The following is a 15,194-nucleotide window of genomic DNA, read 5'->3' on the forward strand; positions in this document are numbered from 1 at the left end:
CATGTGGACAGCATAACTAATTGGTATAGATGGGTGTTTCCATTGTAGAGTAGCACAGCTTTTAGGAGCATTGTGATCAGAGTTTATCAGAATTCTCTGTTCCTCTGGTTCCTCCAGCTTAATGCTCTCTTTCAAGAGCATTAAGCTGGCCATCAGTATCTATACAATAGTAAAGTGAATCTTCCATTGCAAGATATCAAGAAAGCTCTTTTTGTCATTTATGAAATACAGATATAGTTATCTTTTTGCGATAAATTCTGTTCCTTCATCTTGGAAGTTTTGCCTCTGCCTAGATAGATTTAAATCATGTGCAAGTTTGTTTAATTTGCCTTGAGTTATAAGGTGAGGCTTAAAAGATATTTCTTGGGTAATGCAAACACCGCCTTTCTACTTCCAAGATAGTTTTAATGTATAGTTTTATTTGTATCTCATATTGTGAATACCTTCACAACGAGTTGCCATGGTATTGCAATTCTTCGAATAAGTAATGCTTCAGATCGGACCCTTATTTAATAGATGTGGGATAGTATTAGATACTCCAGCTGAAGTTGCAGATGAACTCAAGTTATTTTCATCGATACTTACAGAAGAAGAAAAAATCTTTATGTAAATGAGAAATTATGGGAGCGAAGTTGAAAAAAATGTAAATAACGTTGTTGAAATTTCACACCTCACTCACTCACAAATGTAATTAATGATGTTTATTTAATGAAAAAACTTTTGAGCCTACAGGCCAGTAAGGCTCCTGGGGTTAATGGGATTTACTGAAGTGGGATTTACTCAAAGAGGTAACTACCATCAGGGGTAAAGGGAAGGGTTTTTTTTGCATTCATAAAGGCAACTACAGTGTTGGGAGGCATTCAAAGAATTAATCTTGAAAACTACTAGGCTTTACATACCAACTAAGAAATATTGTTCAAGATTTAGGACTAAATGGATGTCAGATGAACTAATGAAACGTGGCAGAGAAGAAAAATGCATGGGATGCATATAAATTAATGAGTGACATGGAAGCCTGTGATAGATATAAGCTGGTCTGTAACCAAGTCACAAAGAGATTAGGCAGGCAAAGGCAGATTATGAGATATCATTGGCAAAGGATGCAAAGAAAAACAGCAAAGAGTTCTTTACTTATGTAAACTCTAGAAGGAAGGGGATGAATCAGATTGGTCCACTTGATATCGATGGTTCAACTGTTGATGATCCTGCTCAGGTAGCTAACAAACTAAATGAATGTTTTTCATCTACATTCACACATGAGGAGTGCCGACCGGCCTAGCCGGGTGGGTAAAGTGCCTGCCTGGCAACCCAAAGGTTGCGTGTTCGATTCCCGCCTCGGGCTTGGATCAAAGTACTGCAAAAACCTTGGGAGGTGCATTATGGCCACAAAAGCCTATGCGCCAACAATTACCAAAAAAAAAAAAAAAAAAATGAGGAGTTATTCAGGGAGGGGAATGCCAGAGGTGAATTAAACTCTGGCAGTGAGCTAGATGATTTTGTAATAACTGAGAGGAAAGTGGAGGAGAAATTGTTGAAGATAAACATAAAAAAAGCACCCGGGGTGGATGTGATCTATCCAGTTATATTAAAGGAGGCAGCAAAGGAAGTAAGCAAACCCTTAGCCATAATTATGAGAGCTTCCTTGGACTCAGGGGAGGAACCCATGAACTGGAGATGTGCAAATGTGACTCCAATTCACAAATGAGGATCAAAGGGCAACATAAGGGTTGAATGGGTTGAGCAGGCTGAATTCTGATAGGATCCTTCCACTTGTTCAGATTACGAACCTAAGGGGGCATAAATTCAAATTAAGAAAGGACAGATGTAGAATAGATGTGCGGAAATTTGCCTTTAGCCAGTGGGTGGTTAATTGCTGGAACAAACTTCCATCTGTCGTTGTGGAAGTTGATAGGTTGAATAAATTTAAGGAGGAACTGGACAGGCATTTGGAGGGAATGGTGTGATTTTTTTTTTTTTTTTTTTTGGCTGATGCTGCATAAGCTCATACACTTGCTTTCTTGCATCACATGCCACTACTCCTACTACTACTACAAGTAATTATAGGAAGTGCATCCAATTGATGTTGGATGCACTTCCTTTGCATTGGTGGACAATGCATTATAGGCCTAATTAATCTGATGAGTATAATGAGCAATTGTGCAGAGAAATAGAGTGGGCCAGTAAATCAGAATGTCTTATGAGAGATTTTAACTTTCCAGATATTGACTGGAACTTGTGTGTTGGCCACTCACACACTAGCAAGACTTTTGTGGATTTATTGGGTGACTATTTTCTACAGTAACATGTTTGAGAGGCAACCAGAGGGAGTAATTCTCTTGATCTGATTATCAGTAATGATTCTTCATGCATTAAGAATCTGCAGATAAAGGAACCACTAGGTGGCAGTGATCACAGTGTGCTGAAGTGGGATTTACTCAAAGAGGTAACTACCATCAGGAGTAAAGGGAAGGGTTTTTGCTTTCGTAATGGTGACTAAAGGGGCCTATTTAAATACTGTCTCAGACTACCTTTTGTAAAGGTGGTCTGAGGCAGTATTTAAATTCTGCGTGGTGGGACCAACTGATGATGTTAACAACAGCAAATTTAAAATGGGAAGCATTGAAAGAATTAATCATGGAAGCTACTAGGCTTTACATACCAACTAAGAAATATTGTTCAAGGTTTAGGCCTAAATGGATGTCACATGAACTAATCAATTCATGTGAAATCCACTAAAGGTGACTACAGAGGTCTCAGGCAGTTTCTAAATTCTGTACATTGGGATCAATTGATGATGTTACCAACAGTGAATTCTAAATGGGAAGCCTTCAGGGACTTAATTTTGCAGGCTATTAGGCTTTTCATTCCATCTAAGAAATACTTTTCAAGGTTTAGGCCTAAATGGATGTCAGATGAATTAATGAGGCTAGTGGCAGAGAAGAAGAATGTATGGGATGCATATTAAGTATCAGGCGATACAGAAGCCTGTGGCAGGTATAAACTAGTCTGCAATCAAGTCACAAAAGAGGTTAGGCAGGCGAAGGCAGATTATGAGAAATCTTTGGCAAAGGAAAACAGCAAGGAGTTCTTTACTTAGGTAAACTATAGAAGCAAAGGGATATATCAGTTTGGACCACTTAACATAGATGGGTTGACTATTGATGATCATGCTCAGATAGCTGATAAACTGAATGAGTATTTTGCATCTACATTCACACATGAGGAGTTATTCAGTGAAGGGAGTGCCAGAAGTTTATCAAACGCTAACAGAGAGCTAAATGATTTTGTAATAACTGAGAGCAAAGTGGAGGAGAAATTGTTGAAGTTAAACATAAGGAAGGCATCTGGGGTGGACGGGATCTATCCAGTTATATTAAAGGAAGGAGCAAAGGAAGTAAACAAACCCTTAGCTATAATTATGAGAGCTTCCTTGGACTTAGGGGAGGTCCCCATGGACTGGAGGTGTGCATATGTATCACCAATTCACAAAGGAAGTTTAGAATGTGACCCAAGTAACTACAGACCTGTTAGTTTAACTTGTGTTCAGGGGAAAATAATGGAATCACTGGTTAAAGAAGCATTGCAGGATCATCTAGACAAGACTGCAGTAGTAGTTAAGACACAGCATGGATTTGTCAAAAGGTGGTCTTGTCTGACCAATTCCATTGCTTACTATGATGTGGTAAAGGAACTGAATGCCAAAAATAATTTTGATATCATATACTTGGATTAACTTAATATACTTGATATCATATACATATACTATTTCAGAGACCGCTGGGAGTCATTGCGGTACAAGTAAACACATGGGTTGTTTTAGGGTAGCTAAGAATAGGAACAGGTGCATGTATACTTGCATGTACACCAGTGCTAGGAATTTGGTAAATAAATTTGATGAATTTGAAGTATTGCTCAAAACATCAAAGGCAAATATTGTTGGGATATCAGAGACATAGTGTCACACAGATATAAGGAATGCAGAACTGGAATTTAGGGAGTACAATGTGTACAGAAAGGATAGACAGGATAGGAAGGGAGGAGGGGTTTTGCTATTAGTTAAGAAACACATAAAATCCAAGGAAGTGAAGCCAGTCGATATTGCTGGACAGTACAGTGTCGAGTCAGTTTGGTGTGACATAAGCATTGGGAGATCAAAATTGAGAGTAGGAGTGTGTTATAGGCCTAATGACTACAGAGGTCTCAGAGTTTTTAAATTCTGTACAGTGGGATCAACTGATGATGTTACCAACAGTGAATTCTAAATGGGAAGCCTTCAGCGACTTGATTTTGGAAGCTACTAGGCTTTACATACTAACTAAGAAATATTGTTCAAGGTTTAGGCCTAAATGGATGTCACATGAACTAATCAGACATATGCAGAGAAGAAAAATGCATGGGATACATATAAATTAATGGGTGACATGGAAACTTATGATAGATATAAGCTGGTCTCTAACCAAGTAACAAAGGAGATTAGGCAGGCAAAGGCAGATTATGAGAAATCCTTGGCAAAGGATGTAAAGAAAAACAACAAAAAGTTCTTTACCTATGTAAACTCTAGAAGGAAAGGGATGAATCAGATTGGTCCACTGATATTGATGATTCAATTGTTGATGATCCTGCTCAGGTGGCTAACAAACTAAATGAGTATTTTGCATCTACATTCAGCCATGAGGAGTTATTCAGGGAGGAGAACGCCAGAGGTGAGTTAAACTCTGGTAGTGAGCTAGATGATTTAGTAATAAGAGAGGAAAGTGGAGGAGAAATTGAACATAAAATAAACATGAAGATAAACATAAAAAAGGCACCCGGGGGGGGGGACGGGATCTATCCAGTTATATTAAAGGAGTCAGCAAAGGAAGTAAGCAAACTCTTAGACATAATTATGTCTAAATTATGTCTATTATGTCTTTGGACTCAGGGGATGTACACATGGAATGGAGATGTGCAAATGTGACCCCAATTCACAAAGGAGGATCAAATGGCGACAGAAGTAATTATAGACCTGTTAGTTTAACTTCTGTTCCAGGAAAATTAATGGAGGCACTGGTTAAAGAAGCACTGCAGGATCACCTAGACAAGACTTCGGTTATAGCCCGGACACAGCATGGTTTTGTTCAGGGAAAGTCTTGCCTGACCAATTTGATTGGATACTGTGATGTGGTCACAAAGGAACTGGATGCAGGGAATAACTTTGATATGATATATTTGGATCTTAGAAAGGCTTTTGATACTTTTGCACATGGAAGACTGCTGAACAAATTGGAGCAATGTGGCATCGGAGGCAAATTGCTGCTATGGATAAAAGGATGATTGAGTGGGAGAAGACAGAGTGGTAATCAATGGACACTGATCCTTGTGGACTAATGTTATTAGTGGGATCCCTCAGGGTTCAGTGTTGGGTCCATTGTTGTTTTCTGTATTTATAAATGATATTGATGATGGAAAATAAACTTACTGTCCAAGTTTGCAGACGATACAAAGGTTGGCAGGGTTGTTAAGGACACTAATGGACGCTGTTAAGGACGCTGCTGCAACAGGATCTAGAAAAGTTGAGTAGATGGGCTGACAGGTGGCAAATGAAGTTTAACATTGACAAATGTAAAGTATTACATATGGGAAGCAGTAACCCCTGAGTGACGTATCAACTCCGTGGTACTACACTGACAGTGGTGGAGAACGAAAAGGACCTGGGGGTAATTGTGCAGGCAGATATGAAGTTTTCTGAGCAGTGCAGATAGTCTGCTAGAGAAGCTCATAGTACTTGTCAATGATATACAGCAATTTTTCTAGCAGGGATAAGGAGGTGATTATCCCCTTGTATAAGACAATGGTCATGCCACACTTTGAGTACTGTATACAGATCTGGAGGCCTCATTTTAAGAAGGATGTAGAGCTGTTAGAACAAGTACAGAGAAGGGCAACAAGATTAGTGAATGGAACGAAGGGTTGCTCTTACGAAGAAAGGCTTAAATTTTGCAAATTACAGTGTCTTGAGAGTAGGCACCTGTGAGGTGATCTGATTGAGGTGTATAAAGCCTTGAATGGTTTGAGCATGCTGAATGCTGATGGGACTCTTCCTCTTGCTCAGAATAATCACCTGAGAGGGCATAAGTTCAAATTGAGGAAAGACAGTTGTCGGATAGATGTGTGGAAGTTTGCCTTTAGCCAGTGGGTAGTTGATTCGTGGAACAGACTTCCATCTTTTGTTGTGGAAGTTGATAGCCTAAATAAATTTAATTCTGAGCTGGACAGGTATTTCGAACGTACGGAGGGGTGAAATGGGAGTTTTTTTTTTTTTTTTTTGGCTGATGCTGCATAAGCTTGCTTTCTTGCATCATATGCCTCTACTAATGCCAATAATCTTAAGGGAAGCGGCAAGTGAGTGCATTGAACCATTGAGGCTAATTACGAGTGCATCACTGGACTCCGTAGTGATTCCGTTGGATTGGAAAAGTGCCACTGTATCTCCAGTACATATGGGCGGTTCTGAGAGTGAAGTGGGAAATTACCAGCCGGTTAGTCTAACTTCAGTAGTAGGGAAAATCATGGAGACAATGATCAAGGATGGAATTCAGGATTATTTAGATAGAAATAGAATTCTGAAGGATACTCAACATGGTTTTGTAAAGGGAAAATCATGTTTAATTAATCTGGTTAGCTATTTTTACAGGGTCCCTCAAGAACTTGACTTAGGTAATAATTTTGACATTGTTTATTTAGATTTCAGCAAAGCATTTGACTCAGTCTCATATGAGCAGTTACTTTATAAGCTGGAACAGGTTGGAATCACAGGGAAAATCCGTAGATGGATAGCTTCAGTGCAGAAGTCAGATGTGATAAATGGTTATTCCTCAGATTAGGTTGATGTAACTAGTGGGGTTCCCCAAGGATTGGTGTAAGGACCACTGTTGTTTTTGATTTTCATAAATGACATCAATGAAGGGATAGAGGGTGTGATGTCTAAATTTGCAGATGATGTAAAGATTGCTAGAGTAGTTAATGATCACCGCCAAGCAGAGCTTCTTCAGAGTGACCTAGATACACTTTAGAGATGGTCAGAAAAATGTCAGCTATGCTTTAATCTAGCAGATTGTAAGGTATTGCACCTGAAGAACAGTAACCCCAAAATAACTTATACACTTGGTGTAGTTGAACTAAAACTGGTAGTGGAGGAAAGGGACTTGGGTGTTATGATACAGTCAGACATGAAGTTCTCTGAGCATCATTGTAGACTGGTTGCAAGGAAGGCCCATGGTGTCCTATCAATGATTTTTCAAACAAATATGAGTAGAGATAAGGACATCATAATCCCATTATATAAGGCTATTGTTAGACCACACTTGGAATAGTGTGTTCAAGTATGGAGACCACACCTAAAGAAAAACATTGTGCTTGTTGAAAGGGTCCAAAGACAGGTAACTCGCCTGAGATTGGCAAAAGGGCATCCATATGAGGAAAGACTTCGAATATGTGGGTTGCAGAGTTTGGAAACTAGACACCTTAGAGGAGACTTGATTGAGGTATTTAAGGCTCTGAGAGGCATAAGCAAAATGAATGAGCATGAAATTTTCCCGGTTATAAAATATTCTAGAACAAGCAGCCATAATTTCAAGTTACGGGGAAGATGGTTAGACTGGATTGCAGTAAGTTTTATTTCAGCCAGCGAGTTATAAATTACTGGAATAAGTTACCTACATGGGTGTAGAGGCTGACAGTTTGGGGAAATTCAAAGGTCTGCTGGATAATTACCTACAGGAGGAGGGAAATGCATAGGTTGTCTTTTTCCTTTTCTCTTATTAATTATTATTATTTTTAAAATTTTTTTCTTCTTATTATTTTATTTTTTATTTTATTATTATTATTTTTTGGCTGGTGCAGCATATGCCATAGGCTTCTTTGCACCATGTGGCCATTGATAATACTAATACTTATTCTCGGCAGATACCTTCACCACCCAGACAGTACCGTTTCAAGGCTTTTTGGCCCCTCTTTGGTGGATAAGTAGGTAGGTACTCTTTTGTTGCAATACTGACAACCTGGTTATGAAGTATAACTCCACAATATGAGAGATACTTGAAGATGTGTATGGATTAGCTTGAAGAATAGGTCTGGAGATAGTAAGTGGGTGGGCCACCATCAGTTCATCCATCTGAGCAGCCAGTATTCAAACTGACATGCTTGTGTCCATGCACACTATCAAGCATCTCTCGTATTGTGGAGTTATACTTCATAACTGGGTTGTCACTATTGCAACAACAGGGTACCTACCCACCCACTGAAGAGGGGCCAAAAATTAGAGCAGGATTCAGAGCAGGGTTTCAAAGGTTATTTAGTATATTGTAAAGTTTATTTTCATAAGTTTTTTTTTTCCTGTAATAGTTTGATTTTTTTAATATTATAAATATAATTTTTTGAAAGTTACTTTTATTGATAATTAGTAAATATTATAATGGTTATTAAAAGATCCGTCTTGAACGCTTCGTCAGAGGGTACCATGACTGATATGGAAATAGCCAACGGCGATTCCCGGGTGAGTTATGATTTTATCCTTTTCAAAACCTGTGGCATATATTCCAAGGTCAACCAAGTGGATAATCCTAGCTCACTTGGAGATCCTTTTCTCTTATTATTTTATTATTATTATTTTATTTTTATTTGTCTTATTATTATTTTATTTTTATTCTTATTATTTTTTTTTTATTTTATTTTATTATTATTTTTTTGGCTGGTGCAGCATAAGCCATAGGCTTTCTTGCACCATGTGGCCATTGCTAATACTAATACCAAAAGCCTTGAAACGGCACCACCACCCAGACAGTGCCTTGAAACGGCGCCATCTGGATGGTGGTATCTGCCGAGAATAAGTAACAATAGTTTTCTTCATAGGGTTTTTTTTTTTTTTTTTGATAGTTGTTGGCGCATCAGCTTCTGTGGCCATAATGCACCTCCCAAGGTTTTTTGCAGTACTTTGATCCAAGCCCGAGGCGGGATTCGAACCCACGACCTTAAGGTTGCCAGGCAGGCACTTTACCCACCCGGCTAGCCCAGTCAGCTCTTCATAGGTGAAGTATTACTTATTCAAGGTAGTGCAATACCATGGCAACTTTTTGTGAAAGTATTCACAAATATGAGATACAATTAAAATGATGCATTAAAACTAACTTGGTAGTATAAATGATGTGTATGCATTACCCATGTATTAGTAAATTAATAAGAGGAGTTTACCTCAATATAGTACGTGGAACACTTCCGTATGATACCCTCCAGAAATTAAAACGGAAAAAACGAAAAAATCGACAACTTACCGGTACATTAAAGTAAAATATGAATAATTAAAGTAAAATATAAATAATTAAATAATCAATGGGAGGTATTTAGACGATGTTCTAGTTATTACCGTTAGTAGTACTATCCAAGATATTTTACATTCGTTTAATAATATTCATTCTAGACTCAAATTTACATTGGAAAGGGAAGATACGGATACTAAGTCATTAAACTTTCTAAATTTCACACTTACCCGGGACTCGAACAAAATACAATTTAGCATCTATCGAAAACCCACAAACACCGGTATGCTTCTACATTATAATAGCTACCACCCGTTCACCTACAAAAGATCGATTATCTTTAATCAATTTCTAAATGCCTATAAATATTCAACGACGGATTCTGCTTTAGACTCAGAAATACATATATTAACTAGCAGATTCTTGAACAGGGGTTATCCCATTAACACAATAAATCGAATTAGGGTACAAGCTAAGGATAGGATACAAAATACTGCACCAATCAACAATAGTAATATCAAAAAATACTTTATTTCTGTCCCATATGTTGAACAGTGGCACAAACAGCTTAACAGATTCTTTAAAGATACCGAATTTAAAATTATAGCTAGGCCTATACGGAAGTTACACACTATACTGAACAATCGCTCGGTTCTTTCGGCGTTCGCAACACAAATTAATGATCTAGTATACAACATTTCTTGCGGTGATTGCGACTCGTCTTATCAGGGTTCGACGCGGTTTTCTCTTAATATCCGTGTAAATCAACACGAAGCCTCAGTTCGTGCTTCTCGTTCAGCAGCGTCAGAATTAGCCTTTCATGCCATTAACGAAAAACATACTTTTTTATTTAACGAGGCCAAAATACTTAACGTTCAACGTAATTATACGCGACTATCAATTGCAGAAACCGTTGAAATTAAATTTCACGAGAATTCTGTTAATGTTCGGCAGCCATATTTGATCTCCGATCCGTGGACCTTTACGCACATGCGCGAAGACACATAATCACTATTTAAGTTGCAGGTTTAGCCTGATTCGGTAATTTTCATTCCTGTGATCACGACAGTCGGTCGAAAAGCATTGTCAGCTTCAGGAAGGAAAATCATTTTGAATATTTTCGTTAGATTCTTTTAATTGCGTTAATTTGAATTTTAATTGTTTTGAATTGATTTTGAATTGTGTTTAATTGATTATTTAATTATTTATATTTTACTTTAATTATTCATATTTTACTTTAATGTACCGGTAAGTTGTCGATTTTTTCGTTTTTTCCGTTTTAATTTCTGGAGGGTATCATACGGAAGTGTTCCACGTACTATATTGAGGTAAACTCCTCTTATTAATTTACTAATATTATTATCAACGTAGAACATATTGAGTATTACAGCTCTGATTCATACTGTCTAATTACCCATGTATAAATAAACTCCTTCAAGATGAAGCTTGTTTGTGTCTGGGAATTTCTGTTCTGATTCAGGGCTTGTATTGACTGTTTTTATTGAATCATCTGTGTTTTTCTAACAGCTAGGTTTTTGGAAAAAAATCTAGTTTGTCATTTTGATAACCACCTGCTGTAACAGCAAAAATTCGGATACTCGATTTTTTGTTTATACATAGGCAGTATATCTCATTAATAGCAGTCTCACCAGTATGTAGAAGGGGATTTTATTACTGCAGAATGACCTAATATATATGACTAGGTCACACTATAAGTATTTTTAACCTGGAAGTATGCATTTCATGGTACTGTTCCTAACCAAGCATTGAAAAATGCCCAGGTCTCCTTGGATATAATTATTGGTCAAATATATAGATATAGGGATATAATGAAGTGGTATATGCTAAATAACACAGATAAGATAAGATAACATAACATGGTGGTTTACAATATAATTACTACAATTGTCATTATGAAATATTTAGATAATTTTTTTTTTTTTTTTTTTCAGTTTGGAGAAAAAGGAGGCTTTGCAGAAATTCAGCAGAAATTTGAAATTGAGCTCTCAGGAAGTGTAAATATAAACCTGTTATCTAGTGATATGTTGCAGTAGTGTATATAGTTTTATATATAATAATTGGTGTTTAGTTTTTTTTTTTGTCTAAAAATAACATCTTCCTGTTGCCTATACAAAAAATACAAATATCCTATAATTTAAATCCTATACATTATAATTTCAAATCGAACATAAAGTTAATTTTTAATGTCTCTTGATGTTCCTTGTGAATTTTGTATACCAGTAAAAAATTATTTTGATACTAAAATTTCTCATTAGATATGTAACAAACATATATAAATAATTTAAGATATTTAATATTACCTTAAATTTAATTTTTTTTAAATTTTATTTAAAAACTATTTCTTTTGATGGAAATCATCCTTATACTGATCCTATATATTTTGTATCCTACAGAGTAACAACATTGCACAAATTATATACAGAGATGCAAAAGTTTGGATGTAAAATGTAAATTGATACAACTCTGTTTGGAAAGGCATTTACTAGCACACTCCTTTCTTGGAATATTTAAATGTGGAGAGAGTGTTTTTCCTCCATTGGCACAACGGAGGAAAATGCATAGATGCATCCTCAGTTTTTCATTAGTCCAGCATTTTGAAAAAAAAAAAAAAAAAATTCAAATAGTTGCCCATCCAACTATTTGAATTTGGAATCCAGTGGCATGGATTCCAAACATATTAAAAATAAGAATTGTCAAAAAGACTGTTTTGAATATCAACAGAACTATTCATTAATATCAGAACTTGATCAATATTTGGGTCTTCCAGAATCAGGTCACATGATTCTGGAAATCAACTGACAAAATCAACTGACCGATCTCAAATTATTTTCACTAAGCAAACTAAAGAAAAAACATCATTATCAGTTGAGAGAAATCTTCCACATTGTCAAAAAGGCTCTGAAAGTTCAGAACCCACTCAATCAATAAAGCCATATGCCAAAAGATGCATTGAAAACTGACTCAGAAGCTCTTCTTCACCCACTCCACAAATAAAGTACATAGTAAAATTCTTTTTTCTGATGGAAATAATTTCATGATTGAGCAATCTCCCAAATAATAAAATATGGTTTGCAAACATCATAGCTGCACATTATTTTCATTGTAAATCACATATTTACAGAAATCAATTTTCTGTAAATATGTGATTTACAGAAAGTTGGTTTCAATCAGGAGATCTCATAGAGACAGCAACCCAAAGACACACAGATGCACTGCAAAAACTGTCATCCTTCCATCCATTTCTGTCAAAGTTACTCCCTATACCACATTTAATATCTCTAAGGTAGTTATAGCAGACTGAGACTTAATAAATGTATTGGAGGAAGAATTAGTGCAAGAATTGCAGAAACAGAAGGTCGTATATGCAGACTTCTCACCAAAAAACAGTTGGAGAACTTGTACTTATCCATAATATTATTAATAAATAAATTTTCTGTCTATACTCCAGATGACCACAGGGTCAGAGAAGTTCACATAATAGAGAAAATAGAAGAGCACCATGTTTAGCAATCACCGGCGTTCTTGAACCACAGTCACTCAAAGCATGTGTACTTATGCACCCAAACGTCCAGTCAGTCAGTGATATGCACAAGTTCTGTATTCAGAATATGAACTTCTCATGCAGCAATCATGTCACAATCAATGGAAGCAACTATTGCATTCTCATACTAACAATAAAATGTTACAGATAAAAGATGAACCACAACTGTGGAACTCCAGTTTTAGAAACAACAGACATGAACTTGTTCTTGCCAGAACTCAAATTAAACACATCCATCTGATGCATCTCTTTCTCTTCATGAGGGAAGATCCTCCACAGTACATTTTGTGTTACTTCTTGTTAACTGTGAAGCATATCCTCATAAACTGTTCATGCTACCAAACTGTCAGAACTGAAGCTTTTGTATCTTTGTCAAATTATCTGAACCATTGGCACTAAACCACGTCATAGGAAATAATGCCAATTTTATTGAATTATTCATTTACCTGAAATGAACTCACTTATAGAATCATCTTTAATTAATTCATATACCTTTTCTTTCAGTAGTATTTGAACAGGCACAATATGGCCATAGCAGCTCTTGCGCCATTAAACCTCAACAACAAGACCAGTAAGATGTGGTGAATTACTGGGCACGTTCATAGTCATGCCTGAAAATCACCTCAACAAATTCTGCTCTCTCTCTCTCTCTATCTCTCTCTCTCTCTCTTTCTCTCTCTCTCTCTCTCTCTCTCTCTCTCTCTCTCTCTCTCTCTCTCTCTCTCTCTCTCTCTCTCTCTCTGTGTGTGTGTGTGTGCACACATGCATGGCTCTTTCCTAACAAAGTCACAATGCTGCACAATCTTGATGGATAATCAAAAAACTTCCCAGTTATACTTTGGCTGTTCTCTGGGTGACCAGAATAAGGCATGGGTACCACTTGTTTGAATAAAATAGTTTATAACTGGTTGACAAAAAATAAAAGGCCAAGGCTGTTTGCCATACTCACAATGTGAGGGGAGCCAAAAGACCAAGATGGTGATTGTTACTTTCATAATGTAACTCATTTCTCAGCAATGAGATCTATCCCTCGCAATAACAACCACATGGACTAGATCTTTCAGAAGTCAAAATGGAATGTGATCAGTGGAAACTTGAGAACTTCATATTCATCATATTCAGATGTTGCTCATCAATTAAAATTCAAGAATTTTAATTGAAGAAAACCTTTTGTGAAATTTATTGGGATTTATGATTTGTTTTACTTGAAAAATATATATTTTCAAGATTGTTAATTTCTTAAAAAAAATCTTCCATATTGAGGCATTGTTTATGAGGCAGCATAATCAAAATTTCCATAATATGCTTACAATTTAGCAGGAAGAGCAATCTCATGTTGTTACCTATGCCTCTGGTTTTTTGCTTTGTGATCTTCTACCTAAGGAAGTACAGTTTAATAAAATGTCACAATGTAAACTTTTAAAAGAAAGAGCAGAAATAGTTAGATTTAAAAGTAGACAGTATACACCAGTGTAACAGGGCAGTGTTGTCAAAGTTGCAAGTTACTATTGAATTTGAAAGTATCTGCAATTCTGCCCAGGCATGAGGTATATGCTGACAGCCTTGTCAATCAGTTTGGTCCTGGGGAGAATGTGAAGGCTCATGGGGTAAAATATTTCTCAGTGTGGTCTGTGTTTGTTAACAGGAGAGACTATTTTTACAGGAATGGGTTACATTTGAATAGGAGGAATGCAAGAATATTTGCTGATGTTGTCAAGGCAATGAAAGGTGGGTTAGAAAACTGCTAGCTTAGGGGAGTATATAGACTAATAGTTAAACCAGAGCTGCAGACAGAGGTGAAAGTGATTCTTCCATTGCTACTATTGGTACATGCAGCAGCCTGGAAAACAAGATGTATGGGATTTGGGACCAATTGGTGGTTCATGGAACAAATGAATATATGGGCTGTGTTACAGTAACTAAGAGTAAGAACACTTGCATGTATACATGCATATATACTAATGCTGGGAGGTTTGTAAATAAATTTGATGAGTTTGAAGTACTAATTAAGTTGTTGAATGCAGACATTGTAGGAATAGCACAGATGCAATGTCACTCAGACATTAAATGATGCTGAACTTGAATATGAAATCTAAGGCAGTGCATCCAGTTGAGTTGGGTGACAGGTGCAATGTTAAGTCAGTTTGGTATGATATAAGCACTGGAAAAACAAAATTGACAGTAGGAGTGTGTTATAGGCCTAATGATTGTGATGAGTATACCAAACAGCTATACAGAGAAATAGAGTGGGCCAGTAAATCAGAATGGGGGATTTTAACTTTTCAGATGTTGACTGGAATTTGTGGGTTGTTCACTCACACTAGCAAGGCTTTTGTGAA

The 15,194-nt window shown here is 36.7% G+C and overlaps 1 protein-coding gene across 2 annotated transcripts in view; it reads left to right on the forward strand.

The window, feature by feature from the left end:
* The window catches only part of LOC150081121 (ubiquitin carboxyl-terminal hydrolase 24-like), a 908,750-nt gene that overhangs the window by 97,147 nt on the left and 796,409 nt on the right, over positions 1-15,194 (forward strand). For both annotated transcript variants that reach the window (XM_090381072.1, XM_090381073.1), the window contains exon 7: positions 11,246-11,308. In XM_090381072.1, coding sequence (XP_090237198.1) covers positions 11,246-11,308 — 63 coding nt within the window. The remainder of the gene's footprint in view (positions 1-11,245; positions 11,309-15,194) is intronic.

Source organism: Mastigoproctus giganteus, chromosome 9 (assembly GCF_048544385.1).
Source record: "Mastigoproctus giganteus isolate SK-2022 chromosome 9, ASM4854438v1, whole genome shotgun sequence".
Classification (NCBI taxonomy): domain Eukaryota; kingdom Metazoa; phylum Arthropoda; class Arachnida; order Uropygi; family Thelyphonidae; genus Mastigoproctus; species Mastigoproctus giganteus.